The 14,656-nt window shown below is 33.8% G+C and overlaps 1 protein-coding gene across 2 annotated transcripts in view; it reads left to right on the top strand.

Moving 5' to 3' along the window:
• COL11A1 (collagen type XI alpha 1 chain) overlaps positions 1 to 14,656 on the top strand; it is a 196,897-nt gene that overhangs the window by 115,535 nt on the left and 66,706 nt on the right. For both annotated transcript variants that reach the window (XM_055340297.1, XM_055340296.1), the window contains exons 36-40: positions 861 to 914; positions 6,001 to 6,054; positions 10,922 to 10,975; positions 13,867 to 13,974; positions 14,365 to 14,454. In XM_055340297.1, coding sequence (XP_055196272.1) covers positions 861 to 914; positions 6,001 to 6,054; positions 10,922 to 10,975; positions 13,867 to 13,974; positions 14,365 to 14,454 — 360 coding nt within the window. The remainder of the gene's footprint in view (positions 1 to 860; positions 915 to 6,000; positions 6,055 to 10,921; positions 10,976 to 13,866; positions 13,975 to 14,364; positions 14,455 to 14,656) is intronic.

The following is a 14,656-nucleotide window of genomic DNA, read 5'->3' as shown; positions in this document are numbered from 1 at the left end:
TATAATGTCTACTTTCTGTATTTTAAAGATATGTAAATATGAGTGTTGCATAATATAGTTAATTAAGCATCAAGTTAAGAACAATATTATAAATGTATATTTGGGCTGAATGTTAATGAAAATGATTTTATAATAAAGTGTTTTCATCTTGTCTACAAAATAAGTTACTATATGAGTAAAATGAGATATTGACATCTTCAAATATAAATTTTAAATATAGAAATTAAAGGTCTTTCTAAATTAGCCACTTATTTTTTTCTTTTAGTTTTGTATGACTGGAACCAGAACATTTATAGAATCAATTTTAAAAAGGCTTTGGGCGGAAGGCTATGGAATTGTAGTAGTCTTCTTTAGGAATGTTTCTAACCAATGTTGAAAGTCCAGCATCTGTGGAACTTCTTGATACATCTATGTTCCATTCACTTTTAACATGAATTCTAAATATTTATGATCTTGATTTAAGATCATTGATGTGGGGGTACTTGGGTGGCTCAGGAGTTGAGCATCAACTGCCTTTGGCTCAGAGCATGATCCCACGGTCCTGGGATAGAGTTCCGCATCGAGCTCCCCACAAGGTACCTGATTCTGCCTCTGCCTATGTCTCCCACTTTCTTTCTGTGTCTCTCATGAGTAAATAACATCTTTAAAAGAAAAAAAAAAGATCATTGATGTGGTGTGTGGTTTTGAGTACTGAATAATGTGAAAAATCATGCATTTGGCTTTTAGATTATCTTGTTTCATTGCCATAATGAAGAAGCTGTATGCCAAGCTTTGGTTCATCTGTAGAAATAAACTATAAGGTACAAAAATGTATTTTTCAAAACATATTCTTAAATTTCTCCACCACTTTTTCTTTACAGGGCCCTCAAGGACCTCAGGGTCCAGTTGGATTCCCTGGACCCAAAGGCCCTCCTGTAAGTTCCATAGTTTATCTTTCTGCACTGGACAGTATTCTCAAATTTTTGAGAGTTATAGTTTATATTTTAAATAATTTTTAGATACAAATATTGATGAAAGTTCTAACAAAAACAAAATTACAATGAATAATGTCAAAGAATGTACATTTTTCAGTTTGTTCAAACTATTCAGTTTCAGTTTATTGAGTGTTTCTGATGTAATTCAAATATATCTTAGTAAATACCCTTTCAAAATATATCACAGACAGAAACAACATGCATGAGTATTATTCTCTCAAATGCTCCTCTACTGCAATGAATATTATTGATGGCGTTAAAAATTGTTACTGATTCTTAAATATTTGTTGTATCAGAATTTCTTTTTTGTCTCCTATCACCCAATGTATCCTTCAAAATATCACTTCCTAAACATTCTCTAGCATTGACTTTACTTACATCTCATTATAATTGTTTATTTGCATTTATTATTTTTGTGTCTACAATGCATTCTTTTAAAACCCTTCCTGACCTAGACCCCTTTTCAAAAATTTGCTTAGATATCCAAATATCTTCATAAAGTAAATTGAAATCCTTTATTCTCATACTTAAATATTCATGGAACATAGGATATGCTTACTGCTCACTCGATTGTTCTCTGTTTCTTTTCTTAGCAATCTACTCAGTTTATTTATGAGAACTAGAATCAACCTACCCACTGCTTTAGTCCACACTAGCTCCTATAAACAAAAAACAAAAAAAACAAAAAAACAAAAACAAAAAAAAAAACCACACAGAAAAAAAAAAAAAAAAAACACAGAGACCAGATAGCTTATAAACAACAGAAGTTTATTTCTCACAGTTCTGGAGGCTGGAAGTCCTAGATGAGGGTGCCAGTATGGTCAGGTGAGACCCCTCTTTCCAGTAACAGACTTTTTATTGTATCGAGCTCTCTGAAGCCTCTTTCATGTTGTTGATCTCATTCATGAAGGTTCCGCCTTCATGACTTAAGTACCTCTCAAACGCCTAACTTACTAATAATATCTCCTCTGAGGGTTAGGATTTCAACATACAAATTTCAACGTATGATTTAGGGTTTCAACATGAATTTCAGGCCATAGCACCCGTGTGTCTAAGAAAGGTGTTCTCAAAGTGTGGTCCTTGGATCAGACCATCAGCAACTTGGGGTTTGTTCGACATATGCCACCTCACTCAGCTAATCAGAACTCCAACAGAGGGGCCTAGCCTGTGTTTAGCAAATTCTCCAGATAGTTCGATGCATGCTAAAGTTTGTGAGCCACTCTTTTAGTCTATGCTAGATAATGCTATGCAGACTTAAATGTGCATGCAAATTGTGTTGGTACCTTGTTAAAAATGTGAATTTGATTTAGTAGCTCTGGAGTGAGTCTTGAGTCTTGACATTACTGACAAAGGTCCAGATGATGCCAATGTGACTGCTGCATGGGCCATATTTTAAACAACAAAGCAAAAAATATTTTGCCTGAAAATAAAACCAACAGAGTTTAAATATGATCTACTCAGCAGGAAACTAAATATAGTTAAAACTATCAGCAAATAATTTGAAAACCAAATGTTTTTTTGTAATAATATAACTAATTTATAACTAAATTTTTATTGGATTTGAATAACCCTCAATTTCACTGATAACTTTCAAATGTGACTTTAGCTCATGTCCTTAGAAAATGAATTGTCATGAAATACTAACTTACAGTAAATGTTAAATGTTGAAGCAATCTGTTTTGGTAACAATTTTTAGGCACCATTTAAAATATTATTCTGATACAGTTTTGATTTATTACTGCAAACATAGCAAAAAAGGGTTGCTATCTATATTCTAGTATTATAAACGGATTAATGCAAGTAGCTAGTATTAAAAATAAGATAATATCAGTACTACCTGCATATAATGTTGTTTACTCACTGTCTCAGTTTCCTTCCAAATATAATATTGTCAGGCAAAATTTCACATGTAGGAAAGTAAAAACCCAGTTCCCAAAATGATTGTATATGTAAGACTTTTTTTTCATAAGTATTTTGAAGCAATATGCATAGATCATTGTTTAGCAACATAAAATCCAGTAATATGTATAACTTCTGCATTATCATACCATTTATATTTGTACATATTGTACATATTGCTAAGAATTGTTTCCTTCATGTAATGTAATAATGTAATTTTATTGTCAAAGAAACCCATTGGACCCATTTTTCCTCAGACTTTTTCAGTCCATTCTCTCATGTATCTTTCAACAAGTTTTAAGCCATTAATCATGCATGCATTTTGTCTCTAAGAAGTATTAGAAGTATAATAAATGCCTACACTTGAGAAGCATGCAGTCTAGTTGGAGAGACATGACACTGTTAAGGAACATTGCTTTCACTGCTAAACAAAATGATTTTTATACTCTGTTTCTCTGACGAGTGAAACATTAAAGCATGAAATAAAAGTACCTATTATTTCTCTGGTATGCAGTTTTATAACATTTAGGACAGAAATGCCTTCATCTCTTTGTTATGGAAGGAAGAAATTCGGGTAGAGGGATAGAGTCAAGCTCTTTTCTCTACAAATTAATTGGTTCATCTTCATTGTAACCAGAAAATGTATATGTGTTTGTGTGTGTATGTATATGGCTTTTATATATAGATTCACACAGATGCACATACACACATGTATTATGTATTGAGTGCTTGGAATGTTCATGTTTAGAGTCTGTTAATGTCATGTCAATGTCAGCATATAGTTACCCCGTGTAAGAAAAATTTTAACGTGTGGTGACTAAGATATATGATACACCTATTATGAGATACATTCTATTTATAGAAGAGGAGAAATCAAAATTCAGTTCCAAAGGGAAGTGAAAAAATACCCTTAACGTTTATTTTTAAGTGTCTTTTCACAGATTGTCTTGCTGTATATGCACACCCTCATTTAGATAAATTTAGATAAATCCACTGCCTTTCAACAACATGAAAGGGGCAGTCTACTTTGACCAGTAAATTTATTATTTTAAAATTATTGCCATGAAATTATTTGGTAATTAATCTGCTTTATTTTATTGGATAGTGTGGAACCATTATAATTATTTAGGATTAATCACTCAATATTTGAAATTATACTTAAATAAGAAAAATGATGATGCTATGAATTCTTTATGTAGTCTCTTTAAAACTGTTCCCTCAGGATATGTAGGAAAGTCATTAAAAATCATGTTGCATTCATACCAAGGTGACGTCACTTTGATCTAGGATCCCAGTTTTAAAGGGTTATATTGTTTTCCAATGGAAGTATAACCTACACTTCTCAAATCAGCAAATATAATGACATATTGAAGTTTATATTTACAGATTTGTTAGAAAATATGTAAATGGTTTATGCTGATGGAAAAACACATTATTTGAGAGGCATTTTAGTATGGTAGGGGAAAAAAGTCTGATTCATATTTACTATCCTTTAACTGTCACTGTATGTTTTTAGTTAAAACTTTTACTACTGTCCCCACCTGACATTACATTTATTCTTGTATGTGTCAAACTAGTAATAAACTACAGAATTTGTTTTCATTTACTGTTTTGATTTACTGAACTTAATGGAGTCTACTAGCAATCAACTTTTTATTTCTGTGTTTCACTATTAAACTGATGGCAGAGCTAACTCTTACATCACTGCACACCTAGTGCCTAGCACATAAATACGTAATATATGGTTTTGAAAGAAGAAGTGGTTAAATTATGGCCACAAATGTTTTGGGGCCTTGGTTACAAACATTCCAGTTTTGGTCTTTTCAGAGGATGACATTAGAATCACTCAGGTGATCCTGGAAAACATGAGCAAATTCCTGAGCAAACAATAATCTTGTGAAATGTCATAATAGCAGTCATTAATTAGAGCTGTTAATTCACATGGCAACCAGGGACAAGATGAGATCAGGGAGCGGAGCTGGGACAAGGCACTGTCAGGAGGACTTTCTCCTGAACCGTTGGAGCCAATGTCAAAAAAAGTCTTTTAACTCCAGCAGAATAAAACTGTCAGTGAAAATTATCTTATTCTGAAACAAAGCCTTTTTTTTCTAATTCAGTATAAAAATAAATGATATTTGAAAATAGATTTTTGTAAATAATGTATTTCTAAGATAATTTTATTTATTTAAATGATTAGCATATTGTGAGAGGTATATCTATTATCATTAAAAATGTTATTAAAATGAACATTTCTCTTCATTTATTCAGAGAGTGAGAATATTTCTGCCTATATCATTAAACCTGTTTTGAAATCTGACCCGGGTACTTAATGATTTCTGAGTGGGGTGAATAATCCATAATGCAGACTGAGGAAGCAATCTATTTCTTCTAAGTATCTAAAACACAGAAACCACACAGAGTTGTTTACTTTAAGTACTTAGTTAATTGCTTCATTTATTTCTTCAGTCTTGACACAGACAGCATCCTTTAGAGAAAGTGATAACAGAGTAGATTTGCTGTCCAGTGCTTAATAAACATTACGTGCCCAAGAGGATATTCAAGAAAACCAACTGGGAAAATTTGGACCTGATGACTTCTGAAATTGAACATTGCACCTTACCTTGTTCACTTTACTTGAAGCAATTGAGAGAAAAAGTGCCATTGTTTCTAAGTTTGTCTTTCATTCTTATCAGTTAGAAGCTTAGACCACCACTAGAGGACACTATCCTTCTGCTATCCAAATCTTGATGCACAGGAAATTGAATTAGGAGCAGATCCCAAAAAAGAGGGGAAAATAGTCACTTGTCAAGTACTGAAGAACTAAACCTTTTTGTAAAAATAAAAATACAAATCTCTATGAATATTTTTTTTTAAAAAACAGATGCTAGTGAAATCATTTAAATGTAAAATGTTCTTAACGGAGTTACACAATTTTCTCTTGGTCACAGTTACAGATAGAATTTTCCTAAAGCGATATATATACACATAATACCATATATAAAATCAACAGAACATCAAAATATGATCCCTAATGAAAATATGATGTGAAAATTGTCTGACACGTTACATTTAAAGTATAAAACAAGAAATATTTATGGTATGTGGTATCTAATATTTGTGATTTCAGGGACCCCCTGGGAAGGATGGCCTGCCAGGACACCCTGGACAACGTGGAGAGACTGTAAGTGACTCCATTCTTTTGACTGAAATTTTCCATCTCTGGCACCTCATCATTTCACAGAAAGCTATTTTATTATTAACAGCTCCTCTACTAGATTAAGGACAATGGAGAAATTAATTTCAAAGAAACTTTTATTAAAAACATATATATAAAATAAATAGACCCAAATTTTTATCTAACCACCCATGAATATACTTGATATAGAGTGTTACTTGATTTGATTGTCCTTATTGTCAATAACAACACTTTAAGGATGAGCTGACAGAGAAGATCCCATTATATTTTGGACACCTCTACAAGGTTGGCAGCTTTGACCCTTTCACAGAAGTATTTGTTTAGAGGTATATTCCATCCTACTTTATTACCCATACCCTCTCTAAAGGAAACACATTACACTAAGCTATGCATTTAATACCTTCTTCTATCTGGAACAAAGAGATGAAATATTTTCTGATGTTGGAACTATAAGGGTAAACTATGCTCAATGTATCCTTTCACCTCAAGTAACAAGATGTAAAAGAAAATATACAACTGAATTTTATTTTTAAATTATGAGGAATATAACATTAAACAAATTGTCTGAACAGCTTATGTGAATAACAAAAATTTGTACGGGCGGGGGAGGGGGTGGAACTGGCACTCTAAGTATGGTTTAAGAATCCCTGTGGGTTTGTTTATTTATCCTGCCACTATTACAGAACCATGTGTCTGGCTTGTCCGGGGGGACGTTAGTCTAATCAGAAGTTATCATAGCTTAGCATGTTTCCTTGGACTTGATTCTTGGATCTCACTGTTGATTAATTTTATCCAGATTTCTTAAGGAAATCATAACACAGACTAGCTTTGACAGTGTAGTTCAAAGTCATTTTAGGGCATGCAGCCAGCGCAAAGACATATTTGGAGTTGCATTGTAGTGCACACACAGCAGCAGATGTGAAAACAGGACGATTTTTTTTTGCGTAGGATAAACAATCTATCAGCAGCAACTCAATTCCTGTTTTGCTCACCAAGCGATGATTCTTAGTGTAATAGCTTCTTCATTTTAGTCAGATTGTAAACTTCAAAGTCTTGGATTTCAAAAGCAGAATCAAATATGATTTAGTGAGACCAAAGAGTAAAATTGTTTGGGTTTCCTCCTGGGAATTACATCTGCATGAGGAGCATAAAATAAACTCTTTAGCAGAGAATCCATACTCAGATTTGCAAACGCACTCTCATGCAAATCTTGCAGTCAATCATTTTTAACTAAGTCATTGTGTAGCTTTGTGGGAGGAACTCTAGAATATTTTCAAAATGTCTTTTGAGGAAGAGATCCCTAGAGAATCACCATTGTAAAATCCCTTTTGTCTTCAATTTAATCAAGACCTTCTGCTTGTACCCAGAGGAACTCTATTATATATAACATTTAAATTTAAACAAAGCATATTTAAAATCATATTAACTAGTGATTCTAAGATGGACATTCTCCTCTAGCGGTTCTCATAGACAAAGGCTAGAATTATTTCTGGAAAATTGTATTCCTGATTTCAAATCCACTCTTAAGAGCAAGAGTGAATCATCCTATAGTCAGGAACCTTTCTTTCTAGCCTTGTTCTGTGCCAACTGGGATTCAAAGGATTGCCTTGTGCAAGAAAGCGTCAGAATCTAGAGCTATATGTTGTTATATATGTGTCATCTTATTTTCAAGAAGAAAATATTTTGTTATATTTGGGATTTGTCCCCAGCTAGAAATCCTTGAATTGAAGTTTCATTCTGACATTTACAATTCAAAGCTTTTTAAGGCCACCGGCAATAATTAGAAATAATTTCTGTTATACTGGAACAACCCAAATTTGTTTCAGGAACACACTGCCAAATCCTACGGTGATCCTAAAATTAACTTAGTTTCTTACGGATGATCAGAATAGGAGTTAACATTTTTATTAAGTCTAACAGCAGAACCAACATAGCAAATTGCTGTTTTCAGGGACTCTGAAAAACATAATTTAACTTGTTATTCTAAAATTAAATGGCAAGTGTAGTCTTAATATATGACAGTTTTGAACAAGCACACTCCATTGTAAATTAGAAAGTTTTCATGCACATGGTTTATTTGTGTCACATTTATTGGATATTTGCAGACACCCTGAATGTAGTAAAGGAGCAGACATATTAACAACGCTGTCCAAATCTGTCACCCAGGCAGATGTGCTAGCACCCACAATTTTCTTTTTCCACATTTTTCACGGAATTTCCTCAATTAAGCATTGATTTTTAATCAGTTGATCTTCATCACTAATTATTATTACAGTCATTTTTTATGTACTGTTCTTGCTTTCAGTTACTAAGAAAAAAACTTGTAAGATTTTAATTTTTTTTCAAGTATTACATTTATATCTTCATGTCAAACTTAGTGATCATAAATTGGGAGAAGGATAATCCAGACAGGGGCAACAGGCTATACAAATATGTGGTGTATGGCTATTCAGGGTAGAAAGGGTAGAAAATCAACATGGCTAGAATGTAAAACATATTTTCAGAGCAAAGAAAGAACTGGAGTGACAGCCTAGATCCAGATTGTATAGAACCTGGAAAGGATGGGGGCACCTGGGTGTCTCAGTGGTTGAGTGTCTGCCTTTGACTCAGATTGTGATCCCAGGGTCCTGCGATTGAGTCCATATCAGGCTCCCCACAGCGAGCCTGCTTCTCCCTCTGCTGGCCTCTGCCTCTCTTTCTGTGCACCTGAGAATAAATAAATAAAATTAAAAAAAAAAAACTGGAATGGATGTTGCATGATACATGATTAGCAATGAGTTGATTAGATTTGCTTTAGTGAGACCGTGAATGTAGCCAAAGTGGATGAGTGCATGAACTTGACCTGAAAACCTGTGGTGGTCAAGGAAAGTGGCAACTACAGTTTAGAGAAAAGAGTCTCCTACACAAAGGACAAGAAGCCACACTTGAGAGAGTTCTGAATGACATAGCAGGATGACATGATGGAATCTGAGGACTGAAGGAGAGCTTGGGGCCTAGTCTCTCCCTTAGGAAAGAGAGCACAGGGGGAGAACCAGAGGAGAGTGTTCATTTAATGAGCTTTATACTGAGAATATTAAGTTGAGGAGAGAGCATGAGGTACAATTGGGAATGTCTGGTAGGCACTTAGGAGAGAGTTTCAGGGCACGATGCAGATTAGAGTTTGAGAAATAGTATGTTGTAGAGGAGTTCATCAGCATATAGAAAACGATCGTGGTCATGAGGGTTATTGAGATAATCTAGGAGTAGGTGGGGCGTGGGACTAAACCCTGTGAACAAATTGATAACAGTAAGCTGTTATGTCTTGGTGAGAAATATATATATATATATATATATATATATATATATATATATATATACACACACACATACACAACATACACACATGGTTATAGATGTGATTATATATGTATATATACATGGTTATGTGTGCAGAAATTTCCAAACCAAAAAATAGATGAAAAGTTAAAATTAGGCAGTCAAGTTGCTATTTTGTTTATAAAATACTAAATAAATTATATGATGTATTGCCCTTGTATTACTTTGTTTTACTATTAAAATTGGTATCTCAAGACAAATCCTGGTGGCAATAAGAATTAATGGATATTAAAAGAATAGATGAAATCTGTTTTTTTTTCCCCGTAATGTCAAGTAATTACAAATACAAGGTCTTTTCCTTTTTCCTACTTATAAAATTTTGTTATAAATAATTTAATCAGTTATCTAGAAGATTGTGATACAAACACAGGACTACAGTTTCTGCCCTTTGCTTTCCAATCTTATTATTTCCAGTCTCATGTTGTCATGAATGCTTTTGCAAACACTATTTGCTTTAATTCAGTTAAGAAGGTTCTTCTCCCCATATTTTGAAGCTACTTCTCCAACTGTTTAATGTAAGTTAACTTACATGAAAAAGAAATTTGACAACTATAAAACAGTCATACAGAATGAATAACCCAGGAATCTAGAGAAATATAGACACCAAAATATATGCTCAAACGCTTTGTTTAGTGACTACGCTGCTTACATCTACCAGATTTTATTTTAATGGCTGCATTATTTACAAGGTACATTTGTAACTGTATTGGGGTGGGGAGGGGTTTAAGAAAGAATAGTGACAAAATGTTGAAATGATTACTAACCATGCAAAGTGTCCTTTTTATAAAGGTACTCTACATCCTGTTTTATTTTTGTTTTTATTTTGTTTTGGTTCTATTCTTGTTTTATTTTATGTTAGAATGCAGAAAGGGAAATGCATTAATATCACAGATCATAGATTTATCTCTGTTTATAGAACCGGTGGACTGTTTCAAGGATGTCTAAATCATCATTTATTTCATCCATAAACATTGCTATGTTACGATTCTCACTGTCATTTGACCAGGTGGAATAGGGCTGCGAATATGCTTTCCTTCCATCTTCATCCCATTGTCTTATTTTCCTTTTTACATTTATTGAAAGTAATCATTGGGCCATACTGTGAAATAGTGAGGAGAGTAAATTTAGAACTTAAAGAAAACTGGGATATAATAACTCATAATTAAGTGCCTGGGTGACTCAGTCAGTGAAGCATCTGCCTCTTAATTTCAGCTCAGGTCGTGATCGCAGGTCATGAGATTGAGCCCTAAATTCAGTTCAGCTCCACACTGGGTGTGGAGCCTGTTTTGGATTCTCTCTCTCTTCCTCTGCCCACCCCCTCAAAAAATAAATAAGAAAAATAGTAAACTAAAATAGATTTTAAAAATAAATATTTTTAACCAAAAAGTGTCCTTGTTTTAATGTGAGTTATCTTACCAAATTTTAACTTATACTTTTGTCATGTATACCTTTAACAGATTATGCTTTCTGTCCTTAGGGATTTCAAGGCAAGACTGGCCCCCCAGGGCCAGGGGGTGTTGTTGGACCACAGGTATGTCCCTTTACTTTCTTTCTCTAATAAGATTTATTTTCCTGTTTATATTTTCATCTTTTCTATGCTATATAAAATCTGCCCATTTTATTATGATTCAAGATGTTATACTTTATAGTTTACATCACATTTAAATAAATGCAACTGACCTATCTCATAAACTTTAGCAAAGTACTCTTAGATGAAGAAATTTTTCAGTTGGCTCCTTAAATAGAAGAGAATAAAACAAATTATGAAAGTCAAGTCAGAAAATTGACAGTGAAGTTAACATGAAAATCTGACCACAGCACTACCTGCTAAAATGCTTTATTAAAAAGGTTGACCATCATCTTTTCCCAGAATTTCAGGTTACAAAATGACTTCAGATTCCTGAGTTTAAGTTAGACTTAGATGTATAATATATTAGAAATATATAAAGCTTTGAACACAGATTTTTTCTTAAATTATAACATTTTTAGTATATTGCATGTTTCTTAAGATTTCTGTCTTTACACCAATGATTTCCATCAATGATAAAACATTAGTCTGTAATCTTTGAGTATGGCTAAATAATGACAAAGACAAATAGCTTTTTCAGCATAGGTGGCAGAAAGAGTCTCAAAAATTGATGCAGTTTACTGATTTATAGAATAATTTGTGGGAATAGAAAATATTTATTCTGGCAAAGTGGTATTAAATGGAAAGAACACATTTGAACTGGAATTTTACTCCTGTTAATAACAAATTATAGCAAAAAAGAGCAGTTGAATAAGTGCTTTAATTATTTAATCGCTTTAGTTTTTTTCCTCAGCCTGTAATTGGCTCTTAACACTTTATAACTCAGGTACACCCACACACACACTCACAAACACAAACACACAAACAGCACATCCAAACACACATATAACCAGAGAAACAAAAACCTATATCTTCTTTCTAGGAATATGTGTAACAGAGGCAAAAATGAAGAATTCTTGGATTGGTCAATCCTTTAATTCCAGAGATGAATCCTGAACCAAGGGAAATACTGTTTACTCTTTTATTTTAAAATTGTAATATGTATGATTTTTTTGCATACTTTTTTGTGTATATGCTGAAGAACTCTTTTTAAAAAGATTTTATTTATTTATTTATTTAGAGAGTTGGATGCAAGAAGGGAGGTGCAGAGGGAGGGAGAGAATCTCAAGCAGACTCCGTTGAGCCTGGAGCCCCACGCAGGGCTTGGTCTTATGACCATGAGATCATGACTTGAGCTGAAATCAAGAGGCAGTTGCTTAACTGACTGAGCTACCCAGGTGCCTCTGTGCTGAAGAACTCTTAACTGCTTAACAGTTTTAATTTTAAAAATACTCCCTGAATAATTTGCTACTCTTTTTTTTTTTCATTTCAACCAACTTCATGGCAATTTTCTGTGAAAAAAAATATAACTTAAAGAATGATTCCTATTATATTCAATATCCATGAATAGAAATAGAATTAAAGGCCAACTACAATGTAGACATCAAGGGGTTTAACTGAATATTTCAGGACCTTACCCTTTTTGAAAATTCATCTCTGCCTAATCTAGACATCTGGCTTCTGAGATCTTTGTTGCTGTTGAAAAGTATTAGGAGTTTTACTGAGAATGCATTTCCATTGAGTTAGTTTTCTTTATTGTTTTTTTTTTTTTTTTTTTAAGAGAGAAAATCCAATTCCCTATTTCAGTAACCTAAGTTTCATGTTAGGACAAAAGAAGTGATTTAAAGGGACAATATTGATTCTGATATTTGATATTCATTCCATTTTTTTGTAGTCATGTGAATCACTGCTCACTTTTGTCTGAATGGTGATAGCCATTAAATTAGGACCAATTTTACATTGCTTACTATTGAAATTCCAGTGATCAGATATTCAAGAAAAAATTCCTTTGTGAAGGAATGTCTGTACATTAATGATAAGTTGGGGACTTTCAGCAATACATAATTAAAAGAATTTAAACCTAGAAATTTACACTCAAATATGAGGGAGATATGTTCTTTATCCAAGACCAGAGGCTAAGAATCTGTTGCATTTTTTAGAAAAATAACAGGGGAGGACAATACATAAACAACTTTCACAACACATTCCACAGTTTAACAACCTTAGTATCTGAAAACTTTCCCTTTATATGTCTTTAACTTAAATCCTTCATTTTGCTTTATTCTAAGTGGAGATAGAGAGCAACTGGTCACCATTCTCTATTTACACTTGAAAGCTCATTAAACTTTAGCACCACAAAACAGCACCAGTCAGGGGACACATAAATGACCTGACATTTTTCACTTTGGCATCTGCAGCAATTTAAGGCAGCGGGCTATTTGTTACAGCCTTTGGCCAGGAGGAACTGCCAGCCCAAACTCACAGCCTCCAGGATCTCCCAGCTACATTCCCTAGACTCTGTCAAATGAATATAGATTAACTATAGAGAGGTCTCCAGTCATGGAAATTCCAAGGAGAACTACTTTGGTTGTTTGGGTTCCAGGGAACCTGGGCTTATTGTCAAGCAGTGATTCACTGAGTAACTACCAATATGGCACCAATGCCTCTTTGACTCCTAAACTCATTTGGCATCTTATATAAAAAGAGGGAATGGGATGAAACTAGTTAAAAACCACAGTTTTTCAGAGTACTTTGGTCTCACCCTGAAGCGCTTCTGGTTTTCAACAAAGAAAACCAGCTCTTTGATTTTACCTCTGGAAATCAGGCCCTAACCAAGAATTATACTTTTTTCAGATTCCTCCCAGAAAAACTGCTTTTTATGTTTTGGGGGGACATTATGGAAATAAATGAGAATGATAAGCTCTGTGAAAGGGAGTAATATTTTATTTGGGATTTGTGTTATCCTTACCAAAAGTAAAAGAGCGAGCTAATGAGGTTTTGTTTATCTAATTTAGGGACCAACTGGGGAGACTGGTCCAATAGGTGAACGAGGACATCCTGGCCCTCCTGGACCACCTGGTGAGCAAGGTCTTCCTGGTGCTGCAGGAAAAGAAGGTGCAAAGGTAAGATACTCTGAAGGAATTTTCTTGGCCTGAGACATTCATTTGCTTTTCACCATCACTTCTCATCACTTGTCCAGAGGATCTTCAGATGTTAGCACAGTGTTTAAATGGATCAGAAAGACAAAAGTAAAATACTCAGTTCATTTTACTTCAAGGTGTGACTGAATGAACATAAGATCACTTAGCTCCATTGACCATAGAGCCATCCATTTATACACATTCTTAGTAGAGGTAGTGATCAATTCATTTTAATGTATATGGCATTCCACACAATATTCTCATTATTGAATGACATTTAGGCTCTACTTTCAGGTTAGAGGCAATAACAATTGTGCTTATAGAAACATGTAGAAATTACTCTCTATGATTGACGTGTATTACATTCTTTAGGGTGACCCAGGTCCTCAAGGTATCTCAGGGAAAGACGGACCAGCAGGACTACGTGGTTTCCCAGGTGAAAGAGGTCTTCCTGGAGCTCAGGTATAATCAGCATATAGATAAAGCATGTGAATGAGATTACTTATCAGAAGCATTTTTCTCAGGACTTAACTAAGATTCATGAGTAATTGAGGGGAAATATGTAAGCATAAGCATTGATTATCATAATCTGTATAGCAATGTATATTTGTGTCTAAAAACACTTCTTACCATCTTCATTTTATCAATCATACATCTCCTATTT

The sequence above is a fragment of the Nyctereutes procyonoides genome, unplaced genomic scaffold, assembly GCF_905146905.1.
Source record: "Nyctereutes procyonoides isolate TBG_1078 unplaced genomic scaffold, NYPRO_anot_genome, whole genome shotgun sequence".
Classification (NCBI taxonomy): Eukaryota; Metazoa; Chordata; class Mammalia; order Carnivora; family Canidae; genus Nyctereutes; species Nyctereutes procyonoides.
The sequence above is the reverse complement of the archived record's forward strand: the minus strand, read 5'-3'. Positions and strand labels throughout refer to the sequence as shown.